The 14,721-nt window shown below is 39.0% G+C and overlaps 1 protein-coding gene across 1 annotated transcript; it reads left to right on the top strand.

Annotated features, from left to right (window-relative positions):
• Window positions 1-260: 260 nt before the first annotated feature.
• On the top strand, window positions 261-8,986 carry rab22a (RAB22A, member RAS oncogene family). The gene is made up of 7 exons (XM_072451801.1): window positions 261-580; window positions 913-992; window positions 2,202-2,283; window positions 6,260-6,331; window positions 6,825-6,931; window positions 7,045-7,154; window positions 8,812-8,986. Exons 1-7 carry the CDS (start codon window positions 539-541, stop codon window positions 8,907-8,909), a joined length of 591 nt encoding a protein of 196 aa, XP_072307902.1. The 5' UTR covers window positions 261-538; the 3' UTR covers window positions 8,910-8,986.
• Window positions 8,987-14,721: the final 5,735 nt, after the last annotated feature.

The following is a 14,721-nucleotide window of genomic DNA, read 5'->3' as shown; positions in this document are numbered from 1 at the left end:
TCCTTACAACTATGATCTATAGTCATCTATTCATACATTTCAAGTTCCTGTTTCATGCAACATTTTGGGGACTCAAAATATATAATATTTTGTTTTAAATTGGTCCTCGCTACTGGTTTTAATTTTGAAAGAAGAAAGCACCAGGAACCAAAAAAAAGTTCCTACAGCGCGTCCCTCTCAGTGCAGGCCTCTGAGTGCAGCCTCCGGGTTTGCACTTTCATACAATTCGCACCAACAACAACAAAAAAGCCGACGCAGTCACGTGACCTCATGCCGTAATCCAAGATGGCAGCGGAGCGAAGTGAGTGCTAGCCCCAGATAGCTGCTGTTTACAACATTCACAAGATGATGGATTCTGCTCATTAATCTGCGTTTTACGGCTCTTGTACAGGGGAATACGTAATCCGACTTTAACCACGATGAAGTAGAATTGCATTTAATTAACGACCACCTGAAGGATTCCCCCCCACAGAACTAAACTTGTCAAGGGAAAGCTGCAAATGCTCCTTACAATAACTAACTAATTTCCAGAGAGCTGATGGGTATGACACTAAGAGAGTTAAAAGTGTGTCTCCTGGGGGTAAGTCAGAGTCTTCTCATGATTAATGCACTTTCTTTGTCATGTTAAATTGTCTACTTTCTGTATCGCTTACACCACGGCTCATTTTACACTCTGTCTCATGGTAAACTTGTAAATGGAGTATCATTAAATATGAATTACCAGTAAGTCATCAAGATAATGCGTAGTGGAAATTACTGACAATAATGATGATGGAGTCATTAAATTAGCTTGATACTAAGTTGCCTTGTAGTCTTTGTATCATTAGAAATCTAGATTGTTGTTTAACAAAATGAAATGCTTGATTTTTGATTTTTTTTCCCAATCTAACATGTTCTTTTGCACGTTTGCAGGAGACTGGGGTTGGAAAGTCAAGTATCGTTTGGCGATTTGTGGAGGACAGCTTCGACCCAAATATCAACCCCACTATCGGGTTTGTCTCTACTCAGTTCCACTTTCAAATATGTGTCATTGAGTTTTTCTTGGACATATTAGTCATTTCCTTCTTCTGACATGAACTTCTCTGACACAGTACATTTTACTCTTAGTGTAGCGACTTATGGTATAATGTACATTTAATTTGTAAACCTAATTCGTGAAATGTTAATTCAAGCTTGTAAACAATTAGTCATTATATATTAGTTATTAGTCCCTAATAGAGATTCACAAACTCATCACACAACAAGTTATTAACAGATGCAAATTATTCTATTACAAAATTATACTTTACAAGCATCAAACAAATTAAACGATAATATAAGATAACCCTTTATTTGTATGGGGAAATTCCACTGTTGCAACACATATTAGGTACAGAAACAGATTAGGCACAGAAGTAATGAAACAAATAACGTAGAAATAACTCTTACAATCTTAATAATAACACTCTTATTTAAAGCTGTTATATGGACAGAAAATATTGCACAGGAATGATTTACAATATGTCACAGAATTGCACATGATTATTTCAGTATTGCACATTATACTTGTGTCTTTAAGTTTCTAAACATGTCGTATGGAAAAAGTTGCTGGAATACAGTACATGAGTTTGCTCCACGATTTAACGGATATTCACGATTACGGAGACCAAAACAACAGTGACATCTTTACATTTTCTTTCATTTCCATTGTCTGACACATTACTATTCCTATTAAGTTTTGACCAGCTTTATAAAATCGAACTTAGTTAATGTGACAAAAACAGCCAGATGAAAAGTACTTTAAAATTTAGATAATCTTTTGGTCTATAGAATGAGTTTGGAAATACTTAATTTTGCTTCTGAAATGGTCATGAATAATATTATGTTTGTTCTTACGATTATATTGTGACCTGAATAATCACAATTATTAACTTAATAGTCTTTACATCTGTACTGCGATTCTATAAATGCAAATAAAGCCTACTGTGGAACATACTTTCAAAGAATGTTTCAAAGCAATAACATCTTCATGGAGACGAGCAGCCACCAGAAAAAGGACACTTTCAAAACTCAAGAACAAACTATGTAAACCTCTGCTGACAATGTGTGCCACAATAATGACACAAATGTATCCGATGATTTGATTTGCGCGATACTGTAGCTTTTTTGCATTTCCAGCAAGGAATGGAATGTGTTGTTAATACTTTTTTTTTATTTTCAAGGGCATCCTTTATGACAAAGACCGTGCAATACCAAAATGAGCTGCACAAGTTTCTGATCTGGGACACAGCGGGGCAGGAGCGGGTAAGTACTTGTCCCACTGTTGCCTTCACAGTTCACATACATTATACCTTTGCATTACATTACTATTCTTAGTCTTTTTGTTATGAGAAAAATGTCAAAAGTGTTGTGCAGTGGTACATTTTTTCTGATAGGGGGCAATGCATACCTTTGTATAAGCGGGTCTGTGCCGTTGAGGAGTGAGAGTTTTAGGATCCCGGCCCCCCTTACAGTGAGTCAAGTGGTATTTAGAGAACAATGAGTTTTGCTTAATCTACTGGAACATTTTCTAGTCTGCTATAATTTGTCCTTTATGTTAACTTTACCCTTTGACCTGCCACTCTTTCTAGTCTCGCGCCTTCATTTTCAAAGCATTCTTGTCATGTAGGCATTCCTCGAGGTTTACTTTAAGTTCACAATGAGGTTTTTGTCAAGGGGATGGCGAGTATTTATTTTTTTAAGTTTTTGAAAGTAAAATGTTTGTTATGATTATAATGTTATATATTCTTCACTAAGATTTGACCCCATGTAGTACTTGCAGTGAAGGTTGGCAATTATTGACATCGTCTTCCCACAATAATGTTAGAATGATATATATATTTTTGTAAACTATATCAAACGTGTTACCCACCTAGTCTACCTGTCTTTAGTTAACGTTCAAGTCTCTAACCCGTTGCAGTTGTAGTAAAAGCAATCAAGTAAAAATAAAAAAAAATGTAAGTTGCAAAAATTACATTTCAATATATTGTAGTCCTATATTTTTTTATAAATGCTTTAAAATTGACTTTTTTGAGCTTTTAATCATGTTCTAACATTGTTAAGTCCATCATTAATATCACCAGTTTAATTACAACTGCATGCCCGTGTTAACATGTCGGGGGCAAGCTAGGATTTGTTATCTCCCCTTTCTAAATCCCTCTGCTGCCAGTAAATGGAAGTCTAACTCGATTTCTAATGTGGGGAAACTACAACATGAGAGGCCAAAGAGTGGTACTCTCAATATCACATTTAAAGCCCTTAACATTACAAATATTGCTTAATATTTATCCTTTAAGTACCATAACATGGTCAAGACCTTGAATTAAGTTGTAAACAAGCGGTTAACAGAATTGCTTCACACATGTTGCAAGAGATTTTTTCACACACATGTTCAGGATTAAGGGCTCAGAATGTTAAACCCTAGTGTTTAAACTCAAATACCAAACAATACTTTGCATACACAAGGCCTTAGTGGGTATTTTTATAGGCTTCTACTTTCTCCTTTGACTCAACCAGCTGTAGACATTTCTCATCACTTCCCTTCTAGTGTGTCCTTCTGCTTTTCTCAAGAGAGGTCAGATAAGATGTCTTTTATCCTGGTTCCCCTGGGGCCTGGTGTTTTTGTGGCTCAGAGAGGACGACAACACTGGTCAGTTTAAGATAAGATGAGGGCGGCTGAAACTGGAGCTGTCTCTGCCCACCGGGGTGTGCTGTTGCTGGGGACTTATCTGAGACGCGCTGCCGCTCTTGAGCCGCTTCATCCCTTTGAGTGTAGTCTATTTTGGAGTTTTAGAGAAAGTAGCACAGGCAGGTCTTGGATAATGTTTTATAGCTAGCAGCATTGTTATACGGCACGGTGGCAGAGTGGCTAGCACAATCACCTCTGACTTCCAGGCCAGATCAGGCCTTTCTGTGTGGAGTTTGCCTTTTTATTCCCCGTGTTTGGGGGTTTTCCGGGTGCTCCAGTTTCTCCCATTAACCCAAAACATGCACCAAAGGTAAAATCATCCAGCTACGGTAGTCCTGACCAAGACTAGCACAAAGATCTTGAGATGGAACTCGCCGGATGGCAAACTCATGACTCTGAGGCCGGCTCAACGTGGAGCCTGGCATGTGTGCTGCCGCTTTAACCACTCTTCCACCGGACAGCACAGAACTACTCCATTTTAAATTCTTAGCAGAAGTCCACATGCATTTCTCATTGATTTATTAATAACTCGCTTTTTCTGCTTCAGCAGTTAATTAAGTGTATAGCTCAGAAACTTGTACTGAATGAACATAATTTAAAAGTATAATGATATGTATGTTTGTATTGAAACTTTAGTGAGAACAGAACAGTCTGTCCTAGTGTGTACCCAACTTTAGACCCAGAGTTGCTGCTAAGAAAATAAATGAAAAAAATAATCCAAATAATTGAAATCTATCAACACACACAGACACATTGCACATGTACCCAGACGCCGTCTACATCGTCATCCAAAATTGTCTACTACATGGATTCGTTCGGCTTCTTTGCTAACCTCAGACGATTTATGGAGTCTCCAAATCCGTTGAAATGACAAATGGGAACAAGCGAGTGGAGAAGACAGAACTGCAAAGAGTGCCGCGCGATCTGCAGACGACTCTTCTGTGAGCCGAGCTGTCAGCGTCCTGTACAAGCCCTTATTCAAAACAAATATTACACTGCGAGCCTCTTTCATTAGGCACTAAACATGTGGTTATGGTAATTAGTCAGAGAAGATTGGGCATCACTTGGGCTTTTCTGTTGGCTTCTGTATGCTGGAGTTGGCCTGATTGCTCTTGGGTTGAAGCAGCGCTAGACCACACAGGAATGGAAGTCTTGCAGCCTGTGTAAAAAGACTTCTCTTCCCAGCTTAGTTGCCAAATAGCTCAAATGTTGGATCCCGTTGAGTGGTTTTTAGCCAACATCAACTATAATTATGTGGAATGTGCACTGAAGTAAGAGTGTCGCTCCGAGATGGACAGTTTATTCCATCATATTGTAAAGGAAAATAGAGCTGGCAGGACAGCGAGGTTAGTCGTAGTGAAGGACTTTCAGGGACCCTCTGCTTTTCAAATAAATATCATTAGATAATGCAGGACACGTGTGGTAACATAGCTGTTGATTTCACATTTTTGGAAGGATAAGAAATAGACTGTGTATATAAAGAAAAGGACAAAGCAGTCGTCAAAGCAGAAATACAGTAGTGTTTCTTATAATCACAGGCCAAAGTATCATTTATCATCATTGTATATGGAAGGGCATCTGCCATAAAAAAAATATGCATTAATTTACAGTCTAAAAATGCTAATATGATTTGCTGTGGTTACTGAAAATAATGTATTTTTTACCAATGAAAAAGTGTAGAAATTGAATGTACAATTTGCAAGTATAAAACATATGAATTACTTTAAAGGAATGCAAGTTTATACCTTTTGGCTTCAAAATTATAATAACAAATCATTTTCTTTGATTTTGGACTCAGTAAAACCAATCGATTCTCAAATTTGTTATTAAAACTGGTAGATACTCATTTGAAGTATCAATACTGAAAAAAGATTACATCATAGGACAAGTTTGATTCATGAGAAATAATATTAAGACGGCACAGACTGCTATTTCTTTGTGTATTTTGATTGAAAGCAGTGTTTATTTTTAAGTCAGTATTGAAAAGCGAGCCTCTTCCTTAGCGTTGAACTCGATAGCTTAGCTTACTAAAATGATTGATTTATATAATGATTGTGCAAGGCCACGTCCCTTCTGTCGTAATCCCGATCTTTTCAAATACTAATAGCTGCGCCCCATTCCGGCCCAGAATCGCTAAAGTATTTTACCAGGGACATACCGACGCGTCTGTTATATACGAGCGGCCATCTTCCCATCACAGCGCCAGTGGATTCTGAAATGTGCACATGTTGTTCTGATTATCCGTGCCTGTGCGATGTATTGAGTTAAGATCAAATGTAAAGTCTGCCATAAATATCCAAACGTTAACAACTTCTGACACATTGTGCTCATCTTTCCCTGATGGTTACCACATGTGTGAGGTCCACGTGGAAAGACTTTGAAATTGATGGTCTCTTGGTTGAAATACAAAGGCTGAAATTGTGTGTGAATATCTTTTTTCACTTAATTTGAGGGTATTATAAGAACTATTTTGTCTTGTCTTTATAGTGTAAATTGTATATTACACTATAATACTTTTACACGCATTAAATAACATTTATCTTTTTCCCACAGTTCAGAGCCTTGGCGCCGATGTACTACAGAGGGTCAGCGGCAGCCATTATTGTGTACGATATCACAAAAGAGGTAATTGTCTTTTCTTGTGTTTAATTAGCTGCCGCACTATCTATCTGATTTTCAAACCATAAAAGGAGAAGGTCAGTAGGAGGTCAAGTTTTACCTGCGACTGTAACTTGTAACGTGCTCTCACAAAACCTTTGGCACATCGCTGGTATTCATTTGTCTGTTTCAAGTGCAAAATGCATTGGAGCGACATATTAAGACCATTTAAAATATGTTATAACTAGATGCAGACAGTGCGGAACTTTTTTCTCCCCCGAGTTATTTCATCTGCAGCCAGTAGACGGAGCTCTAACTCAATTCCTGACATGGGAAATGCATGACTGATTGTAGAAAAAGTTCCAAAACATGTGATGCTAAAGCAGACATACTCAAGAGGATGTTTAAAGACCAATAACGATACAAATAATGCATAAAACGTTTCCTTTAAGTTGTATGATTCATGTTGATTAAACAAACTACAACAACGTGTGCTGTATATTGTGTGCTATGTCTCCAGGAGTCGTTTCAAACATTGAAGAACTGGGTGAAGGAACTACGGCAACATGGACCTCCAAATATTGTGGTCGCAATCGCCGGCAACAAATGTGATCTCACCGACGCTAGGTAAACTTTTTTATTGTTTCTCGCCATCTCATTAGCGCTATCGTAGCCTGCTGGTATCCTTAAAACTTTTAACACTCGAAACATATTTGACGTTTGCTTTTTTGCTTGTTCAGAGAAGTACCAGAGAAAGATGCCAAGGATTACGCGGACTCCATCCATGCCATCTTTGTGGAAACCAGTGCCAAAAATGCCATTAACATCCACGAGGCGTTTATAGAGATAAGTGAGTGTGATTTAGCCTCTTGGACTCATCTGCGCTAAGATTCCCCAGGTTGTCATTAAGAGGCCAGGTTTATTGTTTGTCGACAGATGCGCATAATCACTAGAAATATTATTATTGGCCGTGCCTGCAGAGCCGTGGTCAAATGGCCCAGCAGTTTCAGGAACCGTGGCACTGCCATATAGCCTCATGGCTAACCCTTACCCTTACCCTAACCCTAACCCGGCACGGTCTAAAACGGCGCGGTCAAATAGCGCAGCAGTTTCAGGAGCCGCGGCACAAAATAACATGGCAGTTTTGGCCGCACGCAGCGGCTCTGTAGACACTCCCATTATTCTTACTATAGTATTTGGAATTGCATTTACTTTTCACTGTAAATGTTTGCATCGTTGACAACCACATAACAGGAAATTAAAGGCGCCGTAACTGTTTTTTTACCTTCTTAAAAGCGTGAAAAACAGAACTAGTTAATTTGAAACTATTTACAGCTGTCTAAATTTTTCACCACCATAAGCAGAATTAAGGTCCGTATGACAGGTTTTTACAATTTTCAAAATTTGACTTTATTTGGTGTATTATATACCTGTTGCGCATATAAATTCTGGTTTTACACCAATTGAGTAGGTATTTGTGGAAAAAAGTCGAAAAATCGGTAGAAAAATGACAGGAAATGACATCACACTTGGGACACTCATTCCGTCCAAGGTTTATGTTCACAAAGAAAGTTTTTCACATTCTAAACATTAATTCAACAAAATACATATGCTCTCTTATATTTTTATCAGTCAAATAATAGTTCAAAACAGGAAGTGAAATTTATAAATCCGTTTGCAATTTTGATCAAAATTCTAAATATATTTATCTTAACTGCCTTTAAGTTCAATGAGTCAACCAACATGTCAGAGGCACTTTAACAGTCACGGTAAAGCTTACAAACATTAGCATGCTAACAGTGCACTTCCTTCCTCTTGCTGCTTGAAGGTTGAATGGACGATTTTTTGGACCCAAATCTGAGTCTTATTTCCTCGTGGCGTGGACTGCCGATTAGTCCTGCCACATATCAATCATAAAACGCACCTACCGCTCACCTGCAGCCGCGTGTGGCTCGTCCCCACGTTTCCACGTGTCTAAGCGCATGGATCTATCATAACATAGTTTCCTCAGTGTACGGGACAAAATGAAGACGGAGAAAGACAGTTCGAGCTGACTCAGAAGTAGACGGAAATCTACGGGAGACGAGAGATGAGATGCGATCCGTCGCGCTAATAAACAAACGCACGTGTGTGTTGTATCAGTCTGCACGGGGGAGTGGCATGGGCACTTCCGCCTGCGTTCTCAAATCGCAGAAAAACCGTCCATTGCGCCTTTAAGAATGCACAAAATATATGCACACACTCATGAAATGTGGCACAATTCAACTGACTTTTGTATCATTTCACCCGTAGTATTTTTCAAGCTAGTGTATCAGGTGACTAAAATGATTAAATATCAATGTGATAATGTAACAACAGACAAGAAGTCAATTTCACACTACAGCATGCCTCGGATTCATTTCAAGACTGCTGTCACATCGTCTGGTAACATTATAGCAAGTCTGTGTAACCTGTAGCTGGAATGGGATTTGTTGTATCCATTTCTGAATTTCTGTTTCCCTCTCCAGGTAAGCGAATCCCCGCCGCAGACGCCGCTGGAGGGAGCCCGGGAAAGACTTTTAAAATCGGGCGGCAGGCCTCAGAGTCTCAGAGGACGTGCTGCTGATGTGGCCAGATGCGAACCATATGATCTGACGTGACCTTTCACCCTGAAACGCCACATACCAACAGCCAGTGTAAAACTCTGAGCAAACGAAAGAAAAAACACAAAACTTTACAAATCACACAACCTTTAGTAACAGCATTAATCACAAATTGCAGATTTTAAGTACTTGTAAATGTGTACAGGTGTAAGATATTTCACCTAAATATTTTGATATCGCTTAAGTTAAGATTATGCAACTTGTATTTTCCAGTGTAATGAATTGTCTGCACATAGCATGTTGGTGTAAAAACATGTCAACTATTATTTTATTCAGACCTTACATAGTTGTCTCGCTTCAAAAACTGGTATGTTAGTTCTGTTGGATATTATTGTATGACCTCCAACAAGGACAAGTAACACTGCACGATAGTCTTATTAGCGTTCAAGATTCACACTTACCCCCTGAAAACAAATCAACAAGTCCACCAACATCTAGTTTAACAACAGTATAGTGCTCACGTGGCATAAAGATTAGTTTTGATCACATTAGTAGTCAAAATAAACAGGTTCTAAAATGTCTAGACCTATAGAGAAACATGATATTTGCCTTTCTAAGTAGCGCCTTAACTAAAGGAAGACTAGTCCTATAAGGGTTCATACTTGCACATAGACAACAACAAAACTTTAACTACATCATGATTAGACCAGGGCTAAACCAGGACTAGAACGTGACCAAAACCAAGTCTACATCAGGACTAAACTAGCATCAAACCAGGACCAAATAATGGCAAGCTAGGAAGTCTGAACAAGTGTCTGGCACTGGTCTAGTCCAGGTTTAGTTCCACGTGTGAACCCCTAAAACACCGTCTGAAGTTTGCCTTCTAAACCGTTGCCGAACACAACTGTCTCTGCACGTTGTTGCTTCACATAAAGTCATAAAGACATCGTTTGAGAACAACAGGAGATGCAGCTGTTACAATAGTTCCACGATAGATTGTCGCACAGTGTTTTGCTACAAAGTCATTTACGTACAATATCTATAGTCAAGTAAAGCTCTTATTTTCCTTGTCAGCCCCCGTGGGATGGTCAATGTCAATATCAGAGTGATATGTTTAGGGTTGTTAAATGTCACATAGCCACTTTTCAAAAATAAGAGTGTAAAGTAAAATCAGCTGCTTATTACGGAGAAACGTTACTATGAAGAGGCGGGGCTTATCAGTTATGCAGACTTGAACAGGAAGTCAGTGGACCGGTTTCTGTTACGAAGTCAGTTTTGATCAATATTGCAGTTTACAATGAACAAAATGTAAAATGAGGATCTACTTATGCTATCGTTCAATACTACCTGAAAAAAGGATAATATGTTTCTTTAATGGCTCTAAAAACACCATGTTATGTGAGCACCCCAATGGAAGGCACTAGCTCCTCCAAAATAAAAGGTCTGGAGCTGCACCGTAGAACCATCACAACAACTTAAACATGCCTTGTGTTATTTACCAGAAAGCTGACAACATATGTATGAATCTCCTTTAGAACAAGTTCAGAAAATGTGGCTCAGTGTTGACAAGTTGGCCTTTAAATGTACCTGTTTTACCCAATATTTTTCTATCACCTTCACATTCACCTAAAAAGAATCCTATTCCCAAGACTTTTTTTATTTTGTGAGTATGGAAACAATACGCTACAGCCTTTAAATTACATCATGCAGTTTAACACTCATAAAAGACTAATATGTGATGGAGTTTTCCACTTTATTTTTTGCCCGCATTCATATTTTAAAAGCACCAGTATCTTCCAACTTTCTTTGAAACACTTGAAGTTTGATGTCTATACAAATTAAGTTACATCCAGTAGCAAGGAATTTGTGTTTTACATAATAAGTTACTAAAATTAACCCAGATGCCAAGCTACATAACTTTGAACAGCTTGTCATTTCATTCCTTTTCCAATTGCCTATTAAATAGTTCAGTTGCCAAAGTTGCAAAGTGCAAAATAAGAACAAAAAAAACAGCTCAAACCGTTTTACATCCAGCTCAGTAAATCTAACTTTCCTCTATAAAATGACAAAAGTGTGTCAGTTTTGCATTTAAACTAAACAGTCTTGGGCTGGCCCTAGGAACTTGATCAATATAGCATTATTATGTTATATGTCAGTGTAGATGCCATTGGTTTGCACACGTCACTATTTGTATTACATTTCTGACCACAATAGCCTTTTGCTGAGTTTTTGCAATAATCCTCTTAAGCACTAGTTAACCCTTCTTAGCTTTTTATTGTTATTCATTTGGTATGTAATAAGTACTTGAAAACACATGTGTAATTTACTTCCACTGTGTCAAAAGGGACTTTCAATTTGTTTATGAATAAAAAAATGACAAATTATGAATATGTTGTTATTGTTTTCCAGAATGTGTGGCATTAAGTGCTTCTCGTGGGTTACAGTGACAATGTTTTTTGTGACTGGTCACTGGTTGCCCACTCACATATAGCTATATATATGGATGACACTTGAGATGCATGTTTCACATGGTTGCCATTAGCTGGAGGCTTTTCACAGTGTGTTAAATGCTAGGACATGATATGCTGACCAAGTTACTGCATTTCACTTGAACGTTACATAAGTTACAGTATTTACTTTAGGGTGTTGGAGAGCCTTTACAAAACACATTTTGATTTAGTTGTACTCAGGCCTAAATATGTAGCCATCTTATTTTATTGGGTTGCAGTATTTGACGGCCGCGGTGTGGACTTGTAGACTCACTCATTGTTGACAACAGCAGCGCGAAGCGCTGCATTCCTCCAAAATCACTCCTGGCATCGTCCCGTACGCGAGAATCCATGCCGCAGGCATGGGCCATGCTTGTATCTGCTCAAATCAATGGAAGTCTATGGGGAGTGGGCATCCAGACGGAATAGGGAGTGACGAGCGCGTAAGCGCTCGTAATGATGATTCCATCCCGGCATCGGGAAGGCTTAGAGCTTTCAAACGATGTATAATTTGTTGTTATAGTGGAAACGGCTATATTGTTTTTGCTAAAAATATTATTATTTTTATTTTTATTATTTTTCTTGTTCTTCTTCAGCGCTTTGATCTCTAATTTGACCCCCTGAACATGCTCAAAAACTCACCAAACTTTGCCCAAAATTCAGAATCGGCGAAAAATTTTGTTTTTTCTGGGCCATTTTTTTTTCGTTAAAAAATGGCGCGACAGCGCCACCGACAAAAGTCAAAATACATTGCGCCTATGGGAGACGCCCCGAGGTCAACATTGGCGTAAAGCTACGAAATTCGGGACACGCATTCCTCTCGTGAGGACAAAAAAAAAAAATCATTGTGGCCACGCCCCCAGACTAACCCTATGGCCGCCATCTTCCTTTGAAAATGAAAACACGCTGTGTTAGCCATTTTGTTCACGTCAAACTTTGACGAACTCCTCCTAGGGCGTTTTGCCCACCGACTTCAAAATCTGCGTACGTCCTCTGGACAAGTGGGGCATCTAAAGTTATCCAATTTTTTGAGATACCTTTTACGGTCTGTGTGCGGCGCAGCCGCAAAGTTGGACAACTTATTTTGGAATATTGCAGATCTAAAAATTGCTCCCATTTGATCAAAATGAGTCCGATTAGGACCAAATTTGAATCAGTTGTTAAACTTTCTAGTTTGGACCAGTTTATGATGACAAAATTGAAATGGGCGCGATAGCGCCCCCTACAGAGTGAACTTTAAATTAACATTGAAGGTCAAAAATTAGTTTTACCAAAATGTTCTAAACTTTACCCAAAATTCTATTTTGGCGTCCCGATCAAAAAAGCCAATCAGACAAATAACGTATTTTTTACGGCGTAGTCGTAGCGATGACAGAAACCTCCCATGTTATCCCTATGGGAAAACCGCAAAATCTCTCAAATATCCACATTTTTATGTTTCACACTTTAACGAACTCCTCCTAGTGCGTTTTGCCCACCAACCTCAAAATCGGTGTACGTCCTCTAGACAAGTGGTGCATCTAAAGTTATCCAAATTTTAAGGATAACTTTTACGGTCTCTGTGCGACGGAGCCGCAAACGTTTCCCAGAATTCTGACTATTTGGCCTTCAGAGTGGCCTATAAACAATAGAGTTTTTCCAAATGACATGACATTTTGCACTAAATTCTAATTTGCCATCCTGATCATACAAGTATAAGAGCCAAAGTCATATTTTGTACAGCGTAACCGTAGCGATGACAGAAACATCCCATGTTATCCTTATGGGAAAATCGCAAAATCGCTCAAATCACCACATTTTTACGCTTCACACTTTGACAAACTCCTCCTAGGGCGATTGTCCGATCAAACTCATATTTGGGGAAAATCATCTACACAAACGGGGCATCAAAAGTTATCCATATTTTGATTTTAAGTGGTACGGTCTCTGTGCCGTGGAGCTGCAGATATACTGTCACAAATGGGAAAAACGCCAAATCCTTGAAATGTTCACATTTACGCTTCACACTTTAACAAACTCCTCCTAGTGCGTTTGGCCCACCAATCTCAAAATCGGTGTACGTCCTCTAGACAAGTGGGGCATCTAAAGTTATTCAAATTTTATGGATAACATTTACGGTCTCTGTGCAGCTGAGCCGCAAACTTTTCGCAGAATTTGGACTATTTGGCTTTCAGAGTGGCCTATAAACAAGAGTTTTTCCAAATGACATGATATTTTGCACACAATTCTCATTTGCCATCACCAAAGTCATATTTGGTAAAGCGTAGCCGTAGCGATGACAGAAACATCCCATGTTATCCCTATGGGGAAACCGCAAAATCTCTAAAATGACCACATTTTTACGCTTCACACTTTAACAAACTCCTCCTAGGGCGAATACCCGATCAAGTTCATATTTGGGGAGAATCATCTACACAAGCGGGGCATCAAAAGTTATCCATATTTTGATTTTAAGTACTAGGGTCTCTGTGCGGTAGAGCCGCAAATATATGTCACAAATGGGAAAAACGCCAAATCCTTGAAATGTTCACATTTATGCTTCACACTTTAATGAACTCCTCTGTGGGCAATAGCTCGATCAAGCTCATATTTTGGGAAAATCATCTACACAAGCGGAGCATCAAAAGTTATCCATATTTTTATTCCAAGTGTCACGGTCTCTGTGCGCTGGAGCCGCACATTCGACCCACATTTGTGTTCATTTGCACTGGTTAAGCACAGCATTGAACATGTACAATGTGTCGCTGTCTTAGTTCTTAGACAATTACGTTAGCGCCATCTCTGTAAAATGCAGAGAGCAGAGTCGGAAGGCCGGCAGCCCGCGAGGGCCGTTGGATGCCGCTTGCGGCTTTAATTTTGTACTTGAAAATACAAAGCAAAGTTGGACTTGACTTAGACTTGACTTGGACTTGTGAGTCACAGACCTGGCACTTGACTTGGACTGAGGCCCAAAAACAAGGGACTTAGCAAGTGCAAAATGATGTTCTAAAACAGCCTATTGACACCAAACTCCACCTATATTAGTCTAGAAAACTAAATATTCTGATCTGGTAGGCTATTTGTCTGGAGTAGACAACGGCACTTGACTCTTGAATATGATCTGTCTATGAGTTGTGTTTGACTATAACTATAATTGGCAAGCATTAGTAGTAACTAGTAACTTGAATCTACTTTGTGACTGAGACCTTAGTTATTTTAGCTTGGGACTACAAAACGAGACTGGCAGGGCTGTTGGGGCTGATATATGCTTATAAGTGATTGTGCACAATCCGTGTTGGATCAGTCTGGTTTGGTGTTACTGGCTGGATCCCTTGCCTGGGGCTGTGTGACTGGAGTTGGGTGCCCG

Source organism: Eucyclogobius newberryi, unplaced genomic scaffold (genome assembly GCF_026437365.1).
Source record: "Eucyclogobius newberryi isolate DKJ021-1_F unplaced genomic scaffold, fEucNew1.0.hap1 SCAF_19, whole genome shotgun sequence".
Classification (NCBI taxonomy): Eukaryota; Metazoa; Chordata; class Actinopteri; order Gobiiformes; family Gobiidae; genus Eucyclogobius; species Eucyclogobius newberryi.
This window is presented reverse-complemented; position numbering and strand designations above follow the sequence as displayed.